The sequence below is a fragment of the Antechinus flavipes genome, chromosome 6 (assembly GCF_016432865.1).
Source record: "Antechinus flavipes isolate AdamAnt ecotype Samford, QLD, Australia chromosome 6, AdamAnt_v2, whole genome shotgun sequence".
NCBI classification, from domain to species: Eukaryota; Metazoa; Chordata; class Mammalia; order Dasyuromorphia; family Dasyuridae; genus Antechinus; species Antechinus flavipes.
Window position 1 is genome coordinate 258,116,390 of NC_067403.1, and position 17,027 is coordinate 258,133,416.

Genomic DNA, 17,027 nt, shown 5'->3' on the forward strand with positions numbered 1-17,027 from the left:
AAAATTTTCACACTGAAAAGACAAAGGGCCAAATCAGCGCTTCTGGAGTTCCTGCTAAGTCCCCATGTCCATTCGGAACCCGAAGCTTAGAATCCCGGAGCTGAGGGGAACCTTGGGGCTCATCCTGCTCAGTCTCCAAATGTTTTTGATCATGTATCTAGCTTAAATCCAGCCTCAGGTACTTCCTAGCTGTGTGATCCTGGGCAAGGCACGTCAGCCTGTTTACCTCAGTTTCCTCATCTGTTGAATGGGCTGCAGAAGGAAATGGCCAACCCCTCTAGTCTCTTTGTCACAAAAACCCCTAGTGGTGTCATGGAGAGTTGGACAGGCGGTGAGGGTCTAGAACAGAGTCGGGGCCGGCCTGGGGGAGAAGGGGGGGCACCTTCAGGAGAGCTCATGAAGCAAAATGAACGGGTCTGCCGGTGCGCAGCAGATTGACGGTACTTTGAGGGCGGTGGTGAGCCCGTGGCCGGGAGGACGGCAGTACCATTGGACCAAAGTTAGGCAGAGGCGGCCTCGGGGAGCAAGAGGCTGATGAGATCTTAGATGAACGGCCCGGCCCCACCATGACGTCCATCCTGTGTCCTGGTCCCGGTCCGGAGCCCTTCCAGGGAGCCCTGCTGGAGCCCCAGGTGCTTCAGGAGCTAAGCCTGGAATCGGGGGACAGGGGGGCAGTGCATTTTCCTACTGGGCCGGGCTGAGCTGCCGCCTTTGGGTGTAAGGGCCCGTGGGCTGACGCTTTGTTCTGAAGAGGGGGTTTAGGAGCAGAGGGATGGAGAAAGTGGGTGGATTTTGGAAGGCCCATGTAGACGTTGCTTTAACAAAGGCCGCGATTGGCTGCCCAGGAAGGTGAGCTATGACTCTTCTGATTGGCCGATCCCCCACCGCTGGGGGTCAGGCTGTGAGCCCCCATTTTGGATACCTCCAGTCTAGGTCATTGGTCCCTGTATAAGCATCCCCTGGACAAGGTGATGATTTAGGCAGAGTTCTGTGAAATCCGGGGGGCTTTTCTCCCAGTCCGGGAGGAGCCGACCCGAGTTGTGCCGGCTCCAGGCAGAAATAAGGCGCTTTCCCTCAGAGAGCATGCGCCTGGCCAGGGAAGATGCTCTAGTAGGGCCGTGTGGACGTCATATGGGGAGGCGTGTGTAAAATCCCCCGCATGCTCTGGCCGGGCTTATGTCGCCTCTCGGGGTCCCGGGTTGGCTCCATGAGCAAGGAGACCCCTGCCCGCCCCCGATGCCCGGGGCAAGGAGGTGGCCCGGCTCACACAGGCCCTTGGAAAGATGGGGGCTCCGGGGCCTTACAGCCAGCTGGGCCCAGTGGCAGAAGGTCCACACCTGCTGTCGCTCTCCAAAGCACTTCCCCTCCACTTCAGCCATTTCGCCCAGAGCCATGTCCCCAGGGTGAGGGGGGCACATAGTGGGGCTGCACGTTTCCTCTCGGAGGTCAGATGCTACCTGAGCACACAGCTGGGTGGGCTGTGGCTCCACTGCACAGATGGACCAGGTGTCCACAGAACAAAAGCCTCCCCTCATGGGGAGCTCACTATCAGGCTTTAACCCGTTTGCCCATTAAGGGAAGGTTCTCTAGAAATCTAATTGTTCATGGAGAAAGGCATTCCCTGTTGGGATGGCAGTAGTGGGGGGTGTGTGTCTTGGATTCGAATCCTGTCTCTGGTACCTTTGAGCCGAGGCCTAGTGCAATCTGTTCTCAGGGCAGCCTCCGCTTCCGCGGCTGACCTCGACGGTCTCTGGGGGGATGGGCCTTGGTCCCGGGGTCACAGGCTGTAGCCCGACATCTTAACGATGTCCCCCGTCTCTGCTCCGCTCTTGCAGCCTCCCCGCTCCTGCTTTTCGCCAACCGTCGGGACGTGAGGCTGGTGGACGCCGGAGGAGCCAAGTTGGAGTCGAACATCGTGGTGAGCGGCCTGGAGGACGCGGCCGCCGTGGACTTCCAGTTCTCCCAGGGGGTCATTTACTGGACGGACGTGAGCGAGGAGGCCATCAAGCAGACGTACTTTAACCAGTCGGGGAGCGCGGTGCAGAACGTCATCATCTCCGGCCTGGTGTCCCCCGATGGCTTGGCGTGCGATTGGATCGGGAAGAAGCTCTACTGGACCGACTCGGAAACCAACCGGATCGAGGTGGCCAACCTCAACGGAACCTCCAGGAAAGTCCTTTTCTGGCAGGACCTGGACCAGCCTCGGGCCATCGCCCTGGACCCCGCTCACGGGTGAGTAAAACTCCTGCCTTCTCGTGGCCACAAAGTGGCCGGGGGTTTCCTTCTTGGGCTGAGGAGGGGGCACGTGTCTGCCCGCGCGCTTCCAGGGCCGAGCTTCCTCCTGGTGGCCTGGTCTGGATTGAATTTGTCTCGTTTGCCGGGACATGACATGGGCGGCCACTGGGGCTGCTAACATCTCTATCAGGGAGAATGGACTTGGCATGTGACTGCCTCTTGTACAAAAGATGGCCCTGGGCGCGGGGCTCCGGGTGAAAATGTTCACTTTGTTTGGGGGAGGGATCTCGAGCTGACCTTGTCAAGGACGGGTCCTTCCAGTATGGAAACTCCTTTCTCTAGAGTAGACTGGCAAGTTTAAGTGTCACTTGTGGCTATCGAAGGCATTAATTTATCTGAGATGGGACATGACCTCCGGTCTTCCTGACCTAATTTAGCTAATACATGAAGTCAGAGACTTTGAACAACTTATGCATTTGAATAAATATCAAATAATTAGATATTAAATAACGATGATATAAACAATAGATCCCCCAGCCTGGATATTTCTCCAGGGTTCCGGCCCTCTACAAGGAGGATTCCTCTAAATAGTAACTGCTAACTCCATCCTCTGAGGATCCTAGAGATGACCCAGGTGTGAGGAAAATGTTCATAAAACTCAACGCTGTAGCTTTGAGCACCCACCATTACGCTTCCATTTATAGAGATAGATCACAACAATCTCATGGACTCTTAAATATAAAACATAAACTAAAAAGGCAAAAGCAAGAGTTTACCCAGTAAAAGATAAAAACAAGGATAAGAAAAACATAACGGTCGACTCTTAAACCTCAGGCACACTCTCTCTACGATGCACACAACGTTCTTGGGAAAGGGCACACCCAGTCAAGAGGCGTACAAAGAGGGAGACCCGTGGTCCCGAGACAACTAACAACCTTTGATCTCTTTACAGAATCATTTGTGCTATTCGTTACTGTCTGGGAGGTCAGACTGTGGGAGCCAATCTCTTAGCACACAGCCACCCTTGCCAGTACATGAGTGTTGCGCTTTTTCAGGGATGGCTCATCCCCTTAAGGCTGCTGTGCCCGCAGATGTACTCCAGGCCCCTGAGACAGAAAACATGAGGGGATTCTGCTTTTTCCTTTTTCTTTAATGTAACTATTTTATTAAAGCTTTTTATTTTCCAAATATATACACGGATAATTTTTCAACATTGACTCTTGCATAGCCTTGTGATTCTGCTTTTTCCATTGCGCTCTCAGCAAGGCCGTGCCCCTGCTCCATCAGCACAACTCCCCTGTCTATCCTTCTCTGTTTCCCCTTCTCAAACCACAGAGGCTGTTAGCAAAGTAACACTTCTCTCCCCCTCCATGTGGTTCCCAGAGAAGCATCGGCAGAGTCCATCAGTGCTCTGGGGCCCAAGTAGAACAAATCTAATCTCTTTTCTATGTAATTAGTCTTTCACATATGTAAAGCCTGCTAGCGTGTTCCCCTTCTTTTCTCTGGGCTTGACATTGCTGGATTTCTCCCCTAAATTGTCACTCTCATTTCTCGAGCAATTTACCCTCACTTTATGTTGTGGGAGATCCACGGTCATTGTTTGGGTTTTCTGGGTAATGTCAGGATTAAAGCAGCCAAACTGCCAGCAATGACCACTTGCCATTAATATGGTAAAGAAGTTGAAGATTTCTCCTAAAATCCCAGTACTCCTAGTTAAAATTGTGAAGTCCAAGGCTTTCCCCTTATTCTTTTAAAATCATACCTGATATTTAAGAAGGAGCTGCATTTTCCTCAGGAGATAAAAAATGTTTTCTCAGGGAAATGAGTTTTTAGGACTTCTTTTCATGAAATCTTCCATAGGCCTGCTTCCATTGACTGCTTTAAAAAACTGTGTTTTTTATTTTTATGCGGTAATTTTTATATCACCTTCCTTTCCTCCTCTAGATATCCTTTAGATAGCCACCTTTTCACTTTACCAACCCAGTTCCTGATGTGATTTGAATACAGCCTTTGTAGTAAAGAATGAAAAAGAAAGAGAGAAAAAAAAATCAGCAAACCAACCAATACATCAACTGCCTGTCTTTGGCTATGTGCCGTTTCATACCCACAGTCCCCCACCTCTGTGGTGGAAAAGGGAGGGATGTGTCTTCTCTCAGCTAAGTTGGTTGTTTATTTGGAGATAGGATGAGACAAGAATATAAGGGCTTTGTGGTAGCCACTTAAACATAGGATTCTCACCACTTGAACATCCTGGCGCTGCCTATTACAACGGTGTAATTTACTGGTTTCTGATGTGAGGGGAGCACCATTTAGCTCACTACCTCTCAGGGTTCATTTGGACCATTCTGGCTCCATTTGGTCCCATTAGGCATTCGGAGGGTGCGACAGGGGGAGCAGGGTAGCATTACTGAGGGGAAATGAGATGGCTTGAATCATTTCCTCTCTATTTCAGTTTTTCTAAACCAGAATGGCCCAGGAGTGCGAGTTGCTCCACCCTCAGGTAAATGAATGAAAATCCTCTAGACCTACATCATCTTTTTCTGTAGAAACAAAAAATTGTCAGAACTCTGACAGCAGCTCTGAACATCGTAAGTGGTAGTTGTGTCCTACTCGGAAGGCCGTCTTGGCTCATTTTTCTGTTTGGGGAATAGAGGCAATATCGCTTTTACATTTGCATGGTGCATCATTGCCCTTGAATTTTGGACTAAGGACTCTTCTTTTCAAGTTGTTTAGGGTTAATTTTTCAAATGTGAGTCATGGACTTCTGAAGTCTGTCGTCTCCAAGGTTCCCTTTGCAGTGTTGATGAAGGATTTGTACCTCTGAGGTCTGAGAAATTTTATCTGGCTTTACTTGGCGGTAACTTCAATCCTCCTAGTGCTGGCGCCGAGGGGGAAGGAGCCTTTGACTTCAAATCCTGGTGCTGTTTTTGAACTATTTCTGCTCTTTGAAAAGAGGCCGTTGAGATTTGGGGGATAATTGAAATGCTTTGAAAAAATGTTTGATTCTCCCTTTTATCTAAAATCTGCTGAACATGTATTCAAATCACATCAGGAACTGGGTTGGTAAAGTGAAAAGAATATGGGATTTGGGGTCAGAGACAGGATCTGGATTCAAATTGTGGTTGTCTCTATGACTTCTGATAACGGACAGGTCTCCTGCTTTTTCTGGGCTGTAATTTTCTCAGCTGGAAAATGAAGGGATTGGGCAAGATGGTGTCCAAGGACCTTCCCCTCTCGAAGGATGATCCCAGCATCTGAATTTGGTAGAGACCATTGAGAATCCAATTGGACCCAAGGCCATCGAGTTCATGTCTAAGCAGGTCACCTCTCCACTGATAAATAAACCACAGCTAATGAGAATTCTCCATGACTGAATGAGTCTTTAACCACTTATTGAAGGGATCTGAGAATGCAGCACGATTCAGCTGGTCAGAGCGCCCTCCCCAGAACATCCTTGTAGGGGAAGGAAGTGTGACTTCTGCCATTTTCATGTTAATAGAGGGGAAACTGAGTAATTGAAGTCAGGGATCTGGGGACAGTCACAGGCTATGGAAAGGTCCTTTCCCCTTGGCACTTGCTAGGTGTGTTCACAACACTTTCCCAGCATCATCTGCTCCCACGGGAGACATAGGGCTTGGGACCACTCGTCCCGATCTGCAGATCTCTGCCTCTGCCTCGGATCTGGGCATAGCGTGCCCCCTCAGCCCATCGAGCTCGTACAGAACTTCTCTGTGTCACGGTCTGAGTTTTAGCAGAGTGTGTCTCATCCCCCCGGGGCCTGTGAGCTCAGCTAGGGAAGGGGCCGTGTCTCAGCCCGGGCTGGCCCCTTTCCCCTGGGCCTGCTCCAGCGCTTTGTACCTAGTAGGCATTTAATAAATCTCTGTTCCCTTTTCCAGAAGGCGGGGTGTGGTCTGCAGAGCCAGCTGTCTGCAGAAGGGGAAGGGGGGCTCCTCCATGGGCCTCCCCCCATCCTGGGCCCGAAGTGGGGGCAGGGAAGTGGCCTCCTCAACCATGTCAGAGAATCCCGAGAACTTATTAAAATGGGAAAGTGGTCTTTTGCTATTAAGTCTTCACACACACGGAGAACTTTCCGAGCCCTCTGCCAAAGCAAATACATCAGAGCTTTGTTGCTGTAATGTTTCCCCGTCCCTTCCCGAGAGCCAGGAAGAGCTCAGGCCTGCTGTGGATGAGGCTGTCCCTGGACCAGGAGGAGATTTCACAGCAGAAATTCTCCCCTTTTTTTGGAAGCAATAAAGAGACCCCTCTTCCCTGTCCCTTCTGGCCCCCCTTTACCCACAGCCTTGGATCGCTGTCCGTGAGCTCTTTGGGGCTGTCTGGATGGCGAGATGAAAAGTTTATGCTGGAAGGTCCCGCTCTGATTTCAGAAATCTAGTACTGACCCACGTCTGGTTTCCTTTCTCTGGCAGTTTCCTCCCCCACCCCCACCCCCACCCTCTGCGTACTTGCTGCTGTTACAAGCAGATCATAGAGATAGAAATGGAATTCCCTTTGAGATTACCCGTGAAGTCTTCCCATTTTCCAGATTCACTGAGCCCCAGAGGTGATGGAACTTGCCCAGGAGAGCGGCAGTGGCCTAAAATGAGCTACTGATGCTTCTCACATGGGCATCCCTTTCTCCTGTTCCCTGAATCGGAGCATGTTGTCCCTTAGCAAATAATTTGCTGAGACCCAGAGGGGCTCAGGGTTGTAAAGAAGCATGATCTTAGCCTTCCTGAAGCTTGGAACCTCCTTGTGTTTTAGAGTAAATGATCCGGGGCAATCTGTGCCTGTTGAATGGTGAAATCAGTAACTGGGCCCTGACTCTGGGGAGGAAGCCAACCGTTGTGGCCTGGGAGGGGCGATCACAAGATCAGATATTTAGAACTGGAAGGAAGCTTTTTTTGTTGTTTAGTTGGATTTGACTCTTTATGACCTTATTTGGGGTTTTCTTGCTGAAGATCCTGGAGTGGGTTGTCATTTGCTTCTCCAGTTCATTTTACGGATGAGGAAACTGAGGCAAATGGAATAAGGTGATTTGTCCAGAATAACTCAAGTAATATGAATCTGAGGTTGGATTTGACTATGGGCAAGAATGCTCTCCACTGTACCACCTAGTTGTCTTAGAAGAGGCCTTGGTGATCACTTAGCCCAACTTTTATCAATTCATTAATTTTTTTTCTTTTAAAACAATAATAGCTTTTAATTTTTCAAAATCTATGCAAAGACAATTTTCAGCATTCATCTTGCAAAACCTTGTGTTCCAAATTTTTCTTTCTCCTTTCCCCCCACCAATATCCTAGACAGCAAATAATCCAATATAAGTTAAACACGTGCAATTCTTCTAAACATAGTTTCACAATTATCATGCTGCACAAGAAAAATCAGCTCAAAAAGAGAAAGAAATGAGAAAGAAAAAAACAAGCAAACAACAAAAAGGTGAAAATACTATGTTCTGATAAATATTTAGTCCCCATGGTCCTCTCTTTGGGTACAGATGGCTCTCTCCATCACAAGTTTACTGGAATTGTCCTGGATCACCTCATTGTTGAAAAGAGATCATTGAACAAGGCAACAACAAGATTATGTGGTATCATCAAAAATCAACAATAATAATCTATTTTATTCATATGCCATCACTTACTCAGCTATTCCCCAACTGATGAGTATCCACTCAGTTTCCAGCTCCTTGACCTACAAAAAGGGCTGCTGCAAACATGTTTGCATAAGTGGGTCCCTTTTCCTTTTTTATGATCTCTTTGGGATATAGATCCAGTAGAAATACTGCTGAATCAGAGGGATGCACAGTTTGAGAGCCCTTTGGACATTGTTCTAAATTGCTTTCCAGAATGATTGGATCATTTCACAACTCCACCAACAATGTATCAGTTGTATCCATGTTCCAGTTTTCCCACATCTTCTCCAACATTTGTCTTTTCCTGTCATTTTAGCAGTCTGAGAGATGCAAAGTGATACCTGAGAGTTGCATTTCTCTAACCAATAGTGCTTTAGAGCATTTTTTCATATGACTAGAAATGACTAATTTCTTCATCAGAAAATTGTCTGTTCATCTCCTTTAACCATTTATCCATTGATGAATAGGTTATATTTTTATAAATTTGATATATATTTTAGAAATGAGTTCTTTGTCAGAAACACTGGATGTAAATTCTTTCCTCCTAGTTTTCTGCTTTCCTTCCACTCTTGGCTGCATTGATTTTGTTTGTGCAAAACCCTTTTAATTTAACATTATCAAAATTATCCATCTTATATTTCATAATGTTCTCTGGTTCTTCTTTGGCCATAAATTCCTTCCTTCTCCACAGATCTGAGAGATAGAATAGTCCTTGTTCTTTTAATTTACTTATAGTATCACTCTTTGTATCTAAATTATGAACCCATTTCAACCTTGTCTTAGTATAAAGTGTTAGATATTGGTCAGTGCAAAGTTTCCAATTTTCCCAGCAATTTTTATCAATAGCAAGTTCTTATCCCAGAAGCAGGAGTCTTTGGCTTTATCAAACAATAGATTACTATAATCATTGACTATTGTGTTTTGTGATCCTGTTCTACTGATCCACTGCTCTATTTCTTAGCCAGTACCAAATGGTTTTGATAACCATGGCTGTTTTATAATATAGTTTTAGGTCTGGCACCGCTAGACCATCTTCATTTGCATTTTTTCCATTAATTCCCTTGGAAATCTTGCTCTTTTGATCAAGATGTACGTCTATTTAGTGTGCGGTGGTTTCATATATAAAAAATAGTACGTACCTGAATTAAAAATACTTTATTGCTAAAAACACTAACCGTCATCTGGACCTTCAACAAGTCACCATATTTTTTTTTTTTTTTATCGGCGGAGGTTCTTGCCTCGATGCTGGCTGCTGAGGGTGGCGGTTGCTGAAGGCTGTGGCAATTTCTTAAAATAAGACAACAATGAAACTTGCCACACCCAGTGACTTCCTAAGAGATTTCTCTGCAGCTGGAGATGCTATTTGTTCGCACAATAGGACTTCTTTCCCAATTGCAGTCAGCCCTCTGAAACACTAGCTCTGCTTTGTCAACTAAATGTATGTAATGTTCTTCAATATTGGTGTGTCTCAGGGAATGGAAGGCCTGAGGAGTGGGAGAGATGGGGAACAGTCTGCTCCAAGCATCTCTACCATTGCTGTGTCAGCTAAATGTATACAATATTCAATATTGTTTCTCTGGGAATAGAGGGCCTGGGGAGCAGGAAAGAGATAGGGAACAGTCTCTTCTAAGTGTCTCTACCACTGCTTTGTCAGCTAAATGTATACAATATTCTTCAATATTGTGTTTCAGGGAATGGAGGGTCTGAGGAGTGAAAGAGATGGGGAACACTTTGCTCCAAGCATCAGAATACATTATTTTTAAGTTCACCACTTTAAATGGTCATGGTGTATGGCGCCCCCAAACAGGTACAATAGTAATGCCGGAGATCCCTAATCCCGGATCGCCATCAGAAATACGATAGTGAAAACATTTGAAATGTATCCTTAAATGACCCGCTGCTATGGGAAAAACGGCACTGCCGGACCTGTTCACTGCAGGCTGCCCCCAAATTTCAATTTGACAAAAACTCCCCCACAAAAGCTCCAATGTGCAACAATATGAGGTGTTTCTTCATTTATAAAATGGAGACACTAGCCATTTTATTACAGGGTTGCCGAGAGCTTAACCAGGCTGCGAGGCACTTTGTCTGCTCCAGGATCAGCGTTATTTTAAGGGAATTGTGGGTTTGGAGATAGAAGTTGAGTGTTCCGAGCTGCATGAACCAGCGTGGTTCCCTTCGCCCTCCCTCATTTTTAGGGCCCGAGGTTTCAGAAGGGACCTCTGAGCTGGGGCGGGACCAGACAAGGTCACTTCAGCCTGGGGAAGAGCCTGACTTTCACCCCATATATACAAGCATCGACAGGGCTTCTTAGCTGGGGGAAGAAAAGGCTCAGGCAGGAAGCAGGGCCTGAGATCTGTCTTCAGGCCACATGGAAGAGGAATTTTATTTTTTCTGATTGCCCCCTGAGGGCAGAACTAAGAACAGTGGGGTAGAAGTGGCAAGAAGCTTTATGTCAGGATACACTTTACTTCCCGGGGCAGGTCTGCTCCCCATGGACCGGCCTGGAGAACCTCCCTGCCCAGAGACAGCTTATCTCAGCCCCCACCGGGTTCTGCAATTCTGTGCCTATTGGAGAGCGTGACGGCCCCAAGTAGAGACAGCTGCGGATAGAATGCGCCTCGGTGGCTGGTTCTGATGCTGCGACTGATCCTCTGGGGGGTTTGAGACAGACTGGGTCCTCGCTCTGCTTTAGTTTCCTTATCTGTGAAGTGACCTCCCTGAGCGGAGGGAGCGCACCTTCTGTTACTGAAGCCATAGGGTGCACTTATGTGTACGAATGCCCACACTCAGTCATTTACAAGGACACACTTACACGTTTACTTATACACATGTACATATTTATATATTTACTTGTACACATGTACATATTTATGCATTTATTTGTACATATGCACATATTTATACATTTATTTATATATGTGTAAATACACATTTACTTGTACACATGTACATATTTATACATTTATTTGTATATGTGTGAATATTTATAAATTTACTTATATACGTGTACATATTTACGCATTTATTTGTATGTATGCACATATTTACATATTTATTTGTATATGTGTAAATACACATTTACTTGTACACATGTACATATTTATATATTTACTTGTACACATGTACATACACATTTATTTGTATATGTGTGAATATTTATAAATTTACTTATACACATGTACATATTTACACATTTATTTGTATATGTGTAAACACTTACACATTTACTTATACAATGCACACATTTACATGTACACATGCACATATTTGCACATTTATCATATATGTGCACACATTTGCTTGTACAATGCACATATTTACACATTTACTTGCACCTATACACATACTTACACATTTATGTGTACACGCATGTTTATACATGTATTTGTACACTACGTATTTACACATTTGCTTGCACATGTGTACATGTTTACAAGTTATATACAAGGTAGCTTAGGGGAAACCACTTTTTCTTGGGGTCTCTCTCCCGATCCCTGGCTGAAGGCAGATGCCTTCTGTTACGAGTGCCACCCCCCCAGCAGCCCCCGCAGCCCTTGGAGCTTCAGGAAGGCTTCGGAGGCTGCCGCCCCCCCTCCCCCCATCTCCCTGTTCTGTGGCAGGCTGGAAAGCGAAGGGGGCAGGCGGGCTCTTTCCCCAGGTTGTACGGGAGGCCTGGCTGTTATGGAAAGAGCCGGATTTCCATCAGCCAGCTCCACCCCCGGGGCTGAAAGGCTCTGGAGGCCTCCTCTGGGCCAGAGTTCGTTTTGCACACTCTTCCCCAGCCACGGTCTGGAGCCCGGCCAGGGCCTGGCTTGGTCCTGAGCCGGGCTGCTGGTGCTCCCAGGTTCAAATCAACAACAGGATGAAACCCAAGCCTCTCCTCCCAACCCAAAATGTCAAGGCCCCAAAATAGCTCCAGACCTGGGCAGTGCCCGAAGGGCCGGCCCGCGACCTTCCTCCCTGCCATCGCTTGAGCTGGCCCACTCTGATGGGCAGACGGGTTCCCCAAGCGCGCTCCTGCCCACTTCTGGGGCTCCCAGGAAGGGAACCCATGGGCGTCTGTTAAGAAACAGGGCTCAAGGAAATGTAACTCACACTGGAGCCAGAGCCAGAGCTCACGTTTTTCTGGTCTTGGACTCGGCTGGAGCGTTCCCGTCCTGGAACCCAGATTGGCCCCCCGGCTTCCTGGCCAGTCTTCCTGGGGAAGAGAAACAGGCTGATGGGTGCCCCCCTTTATCCCAGCAGCCCCTCCAAGGAGGGGGAGGAGCAGACACTCCACTCTCTACCCCCCTGTATCCCAGCAGCCCCTGTAGGGAGGAGGTACAGAGTCTCCATTTTAGCGACACCCCACTCTCTGCTCCCCTGTATCCTAGGAGCCCCTCCAGGGAGGGGGAGGAGCAGACACCTCACTCTCTAGCCCTGCTTGCAACCTCCATTTTGCAACTCGGAGCAGGAGGGCCCTCCAAGGCCTCATTTGGGAGATCAGGAAGCAAGCTCAGAGGGGGCAGGGGCTGGCCTGGGCTCACACAGCTCCTAAGTGGCAGAAGTTGCTTTTGGACCCAGATGTTCTGCCCGGAATCCTACCCTTCCCACTGCCCTTCCCTGCCCCTCCTTGCCTGGGCACAGCCTGGATTCCTCAGGGATGCCCGAGGAGACATCTAGCTCCTCCCCAAAGCGTAGACGAGGACTTAGGGAGCACCTTATTGGCCAGGTGTGCTGCTACGCGCCTGTCCCTGTGTGCGGGGAATTCACAGTCCAAAGGCACAGCCCATGGTCTCAGGTTGGAGGCTCCCTGCCCTCCCTGGCAGCCCATACCCGTTAGGGCTGGGTCCCATTAAGAGCAAATTCTTCCTTGGCTCCCCAGCAAGCAGAATAGTCTCGTCCCTTTCTAGGGAGGCCCCAGGGCCAGTAGGAAGAGCCCTGGCTCTGGACTTCAGTTCCTTCCTCTGTAAAATGAGGGGCAAGGGGCAGCTAGGGGGTGCAGTCGATAGAGCAACAGCCCTGAAATCAGGAGGACGTGAGTTCAAATCTGGCCTCAGACACTTCACACTTCCTGGCTGTGTGACCCCAGGCAAATCACTTAGCCCCAAATGCCTCAGCAAAAAGAAAAAAAAATGAGGGGGCAAGGTCCCTTCCAACCCCTAATTTTACTCTCTCTGGGCCTCAGTTTCCCCATTTGTCAGATGAAGGGACTTGACTAGATGGTTTTGAGGTCTCTTCCGGCCATCATTCAGCATGAGATGAATTCAAATCCAGTTTCAGGCAGGTACCAGCGTGGGACTCTGGGGGGTCTGTGAGGTTCCAGGACAATAGTGCTTATAAGGCACGGAGCCTGGGGCCTGGCTCAGTGCTGGCTCTGGGTTATTTTTCAGGCATGACCCTAATTTTCTCAGCAAAAATCCTGGAGGGGTCTGCCATTTCCTTCTCACTTTACAGATGAGGAAACTGAGGCAAACAGTTACATGATCTGTCTGGGGTCACACAGCAAGGAAGTGTCCGAGACTGGACTTGAACTTGGGAGGATGAATCTGCCTGACTCCAGGCCGGGCACTTGTGCTGCCCACCTGGCACATAGTAGGCGTTTAATAAATGCTTATTGCCTCATTCCTCCCTCCCTCAGTCTGCGATCGTGGTTCCTCTCCTTGAGGAAAGCAGTCACTTTGTTTTGGATGTGTCGCGTGCCCTAGGTCCCAGCAAGCTCCGTGATGTCAGGGACTGACTTTGTCATTTTGCATCTGCAGTGCCCAGAACACAGAAGCTGCTCAATAAGTGCTTCTTTATCATGTATTTGGGAAAGAAGCCCCACTCCTCCATCCTCCCCCATCCCCCTCCTCACGGCCCTCCCATCTCCATCCCCATCTTATTGATGGGGCCCCTCTCGCCACTCCACTACTAGGGCCCAGCCTAGTCCAGACTCTCATCCGGTCTTTCCTGGACTGTTCCAGCAGCTTCCCGCTCAGTTTCAGTCTCCAGGTTCCCTTTTGTCCTCCACTCAGCTGCTGAGACTTTTCCTAAAGCTCCCCACTAGACAATACTACTCCCCTGCTCAAGAAGCTTCAATGGTTCTCTCTTGCCTTAAGGACAAAAGGCCAGTTTCTGGTTTGGCACAGAAAACCCTTCCCCCTCTTATTGGATCTCCTTTCCAACTCCCCTTTATGCCTCTTTGTTCTTCATATGTGAGTTTCCTTCTTCTTCCATTAACCCAGCACTTGGCACACAGTAGGCACTTAATAAATGTTGATTGATGGGTTGGTTCTTGTGCCTCTACAAGGTGCAACCAAACTGCCCCCCAACTCCTTATTCCTTAGAATTGCCTCCTCCCCTCCTTTAAGACAGTCCCAATACCACATCTTTCAAGATTTGCTCCTTGAATTCCCTCATTATTAATCTCCCCCCCCCCCCAACTCCTTTGGATTTCCTTTTTCTAATTTCCATATCGCCCATTGAGGGGAGGACTGGCTTCTGCTTTGTTTGTGCCTGGCACACAGTAAGTACTTTAAAAACACTTGCTAGTGGATTGTGCTCATCACCATTGACCCTACTCTGTGCACGGGTCCTGACTGTGGTTCTGACGGGCCCTGACCATGGTGCTGATCGTCCCCTCAGCTGGGACATCCCGAGTCTTCAATCCCAGGTTCCCTAGTGGGAGGATCCCCGTGTGAAGATGAGAAAACTGGCGATGTCTCAGCTCACATTTCTCTCACTCCCAGGTCACAAAGCTCCCTAACCCCAAAGTCTCACTCTCCGCTCACACACTCTGCCCCCCCTTTTGGGGGGCAGGTTATGCAAATCTCATCTATGGAGGGGAAATGACTTTCCCAGTGTCACACAATTACTAATCCAGGCAGTGCTCCTAAAAGCAGAAGGGAAGGTATTTGGATGGATCAGGTATTTGTATTTCTCCCTGGGTAAGAAAACCCCTTCCCCCTCACTGTTTTTACAGTTAATATTACACTAAATATTACAATATTACAATTGTATATTATATTTTACAATACATTGTATTGAATATTACAATAAAATGAGGGCTAGAACTAAATGATTGGTAAGTTAATCAATTACCAAGCATCTACTGAGAACTTTCGGTATGCCAGGTGCCATGCTACAAATGTAGCACAAGGGATTCAAAGGCAAAGCAAAAATAGCACCTCCCCCCAAGGAGCTCACCTTCATAGGGACCCCCTCCAACCCTGCCATGAACCCACTGGGTGGGGAAGGTCCAAGTTGGGTTTTTACAGTCTGGGACTGAGAAGAGCAAAGAAGGGTAGTCATGGGGCAACCGCGGTGGCGTGTTACCCGATCTACCGAATTACCAGCATCCAAAAGGATCGCAGCAAATTAAGAAAGAATAAAGGATTTTACTGGAAACTATTTTGACCCAATCGATAAGGCGACTTAAAGGAATATTTACAAGAATCTAAAGTATCCAAATGAACAGAACAAGAAATAGGAAATTAAAATAATCACATTTCAGAGGAAGAAATAGAAATATCTGCAGAAATAGATCAATAGATGCAAAAATTATTTCTTTTAAAAAGGAATAAGTGGATCTTTCATGAAAATGATAAGTAGTACTCATCATTACTATATAAAATGAACATAAATTAGAGTCTTTTCCAGCAAAATCTGGGATGAAACAAAGGTGCTCATTGCCACCTCTTCACTTTATTTATTTCTTATATATCCTGAGCGTAACCTGTTTGTAAACATCTACTTGCATGTGGTCTCCCCAACCATATTAGTAAACTCTTTGAGGTCAGGCACTATCTGTTGATTTATTTTCTATCTCGAATGCTTATCAGAGGGCCTGGCATGCAGTAGGTACTTACTTAATGTTTATTGACTGATCACTGGCTTTGAAAGATTTGAGAGCTTTCAACACTGCAGTTCCATAGCACAAGTCATCATGCATGCTGTCTGCCGCTGTTCAGAGATAATCTGCTCTGGGTGCAGACTATTCTTTTGGGGTTAAGTGACTTGCCCAGGGTCACACAACCAGGAAGTGTTAAGTGTCTGAGGCCAGTTTGAACTCAGGTCCTTCTGACTTTAGGGTTAGACAATTCTTTTTAAAACACGACCAATGTGGCAAGTTGTTTTGCTTCACTATACATATTTGTAACTAGGGATTTTCCCCCCAATTGGGGAGAAGGGAAAGGGAGAGAGAAAATGCTTGTTAGTTTAAAAAAATAAAATAAAAAAGAAGTTACATTAAAAAAAAAAAAACAAGATGTTGCAGTGGATAGAACACCAGTCCTGTAGTCAGGAGGACCTAAGTTCAAATCCGGCCTCAGACACTTAACCACTTCTTAGCTGTGTGACCCTGAGCAAGTCACTTAATTCTAACTGCCTCAGCAAAATAAAAATAAAACAAGAAGGTCGGATGGCAAGACTTGCTCGGTGATCCTGAGACATTCTAACTCCAGGAGGACATTCTGTCCACATTGTTTTTCCACAGGAGGATGACCAACATTTCTCTGGGGTTTCAGTGTTGGCTCTAATTTTTTAAAGAGCGGGTGAGATGCTGCCCAAGGTCCCTTGGGGCTCTCATCCTATGGCCCTTAAAATGGAATCTGAAAGATTCTAAAACATTGAAAGTCTTATCACTGACATTGAGAGTCCCTGGTGATTCCATAGTGACCGTGTTGTTCCTCTCCCTCCAGGTATATGTACTGGACAGACTGGGGAGAAACCCCTCGCATAGAACGTGCAGGGATGGACAGCAGCACGAGGAAAATCATCGTCGACTCCGACATTTACTGGCCCAACGGCCTCACCATCGACCTGGAGGAGCAGAAGCTGTACTGGGCGGATGCAAAGCTGAGTTTCATCCACCGAGCCAACCTGGACGGCTCCTTCCGGTAGGTCGGGGGCTCCTGCCAGGTATTTGGCGAGAATAAGAGCAACCCAAGGACGGTAGCCTGAGATCTAGCGTTGGTATCAAGAAGACCCGGTTCTGCCACTGACTGGGCAGCCCTAGGCAAGGCACTTAATGTCTCTAGGACTCAGTTTCCTCATTTTTTCGGTCTCCCGGCTCTGGGTCTGTGATCCTGGAAGCTCTGTCTTCAGGTACTGGGAGCCTTGTTCTTCCTGGCTCTAGAGCCCAGAACTAGGATCTCTGGGCACAATCTGAAAAGGAGGAAAGTTCAATTGAGGCCAG

At 47.5% G+C, this 17,027-nt stretch overlaps 1 protein-coding gene across 1 annotated transcript in view; it reads left to right on the forward strand.

Annotated features, from left to right (window-relative positions):
* Positions 1-17,027, forward strand: part of LRP5 (LDL receptor related protein 5) — a 109,617-nt gene that overhangs the window by 29,105 nt on the left and 63,485 nt on the right. Inside the window, exons 2-3 of the mRNA XM_051966639.1 lie at positions 1,836-2,232; positions 16,531-16,728. Coding sequence (XP_051822599.1) covers positions 1,836-2,232; positions 16,531-16,728 — 595 coding nt within the window. The remainder of the gene's footprint in view (positions 1-1,835; positions 2,233-16,530; positions 16,729-17,027) is intronic.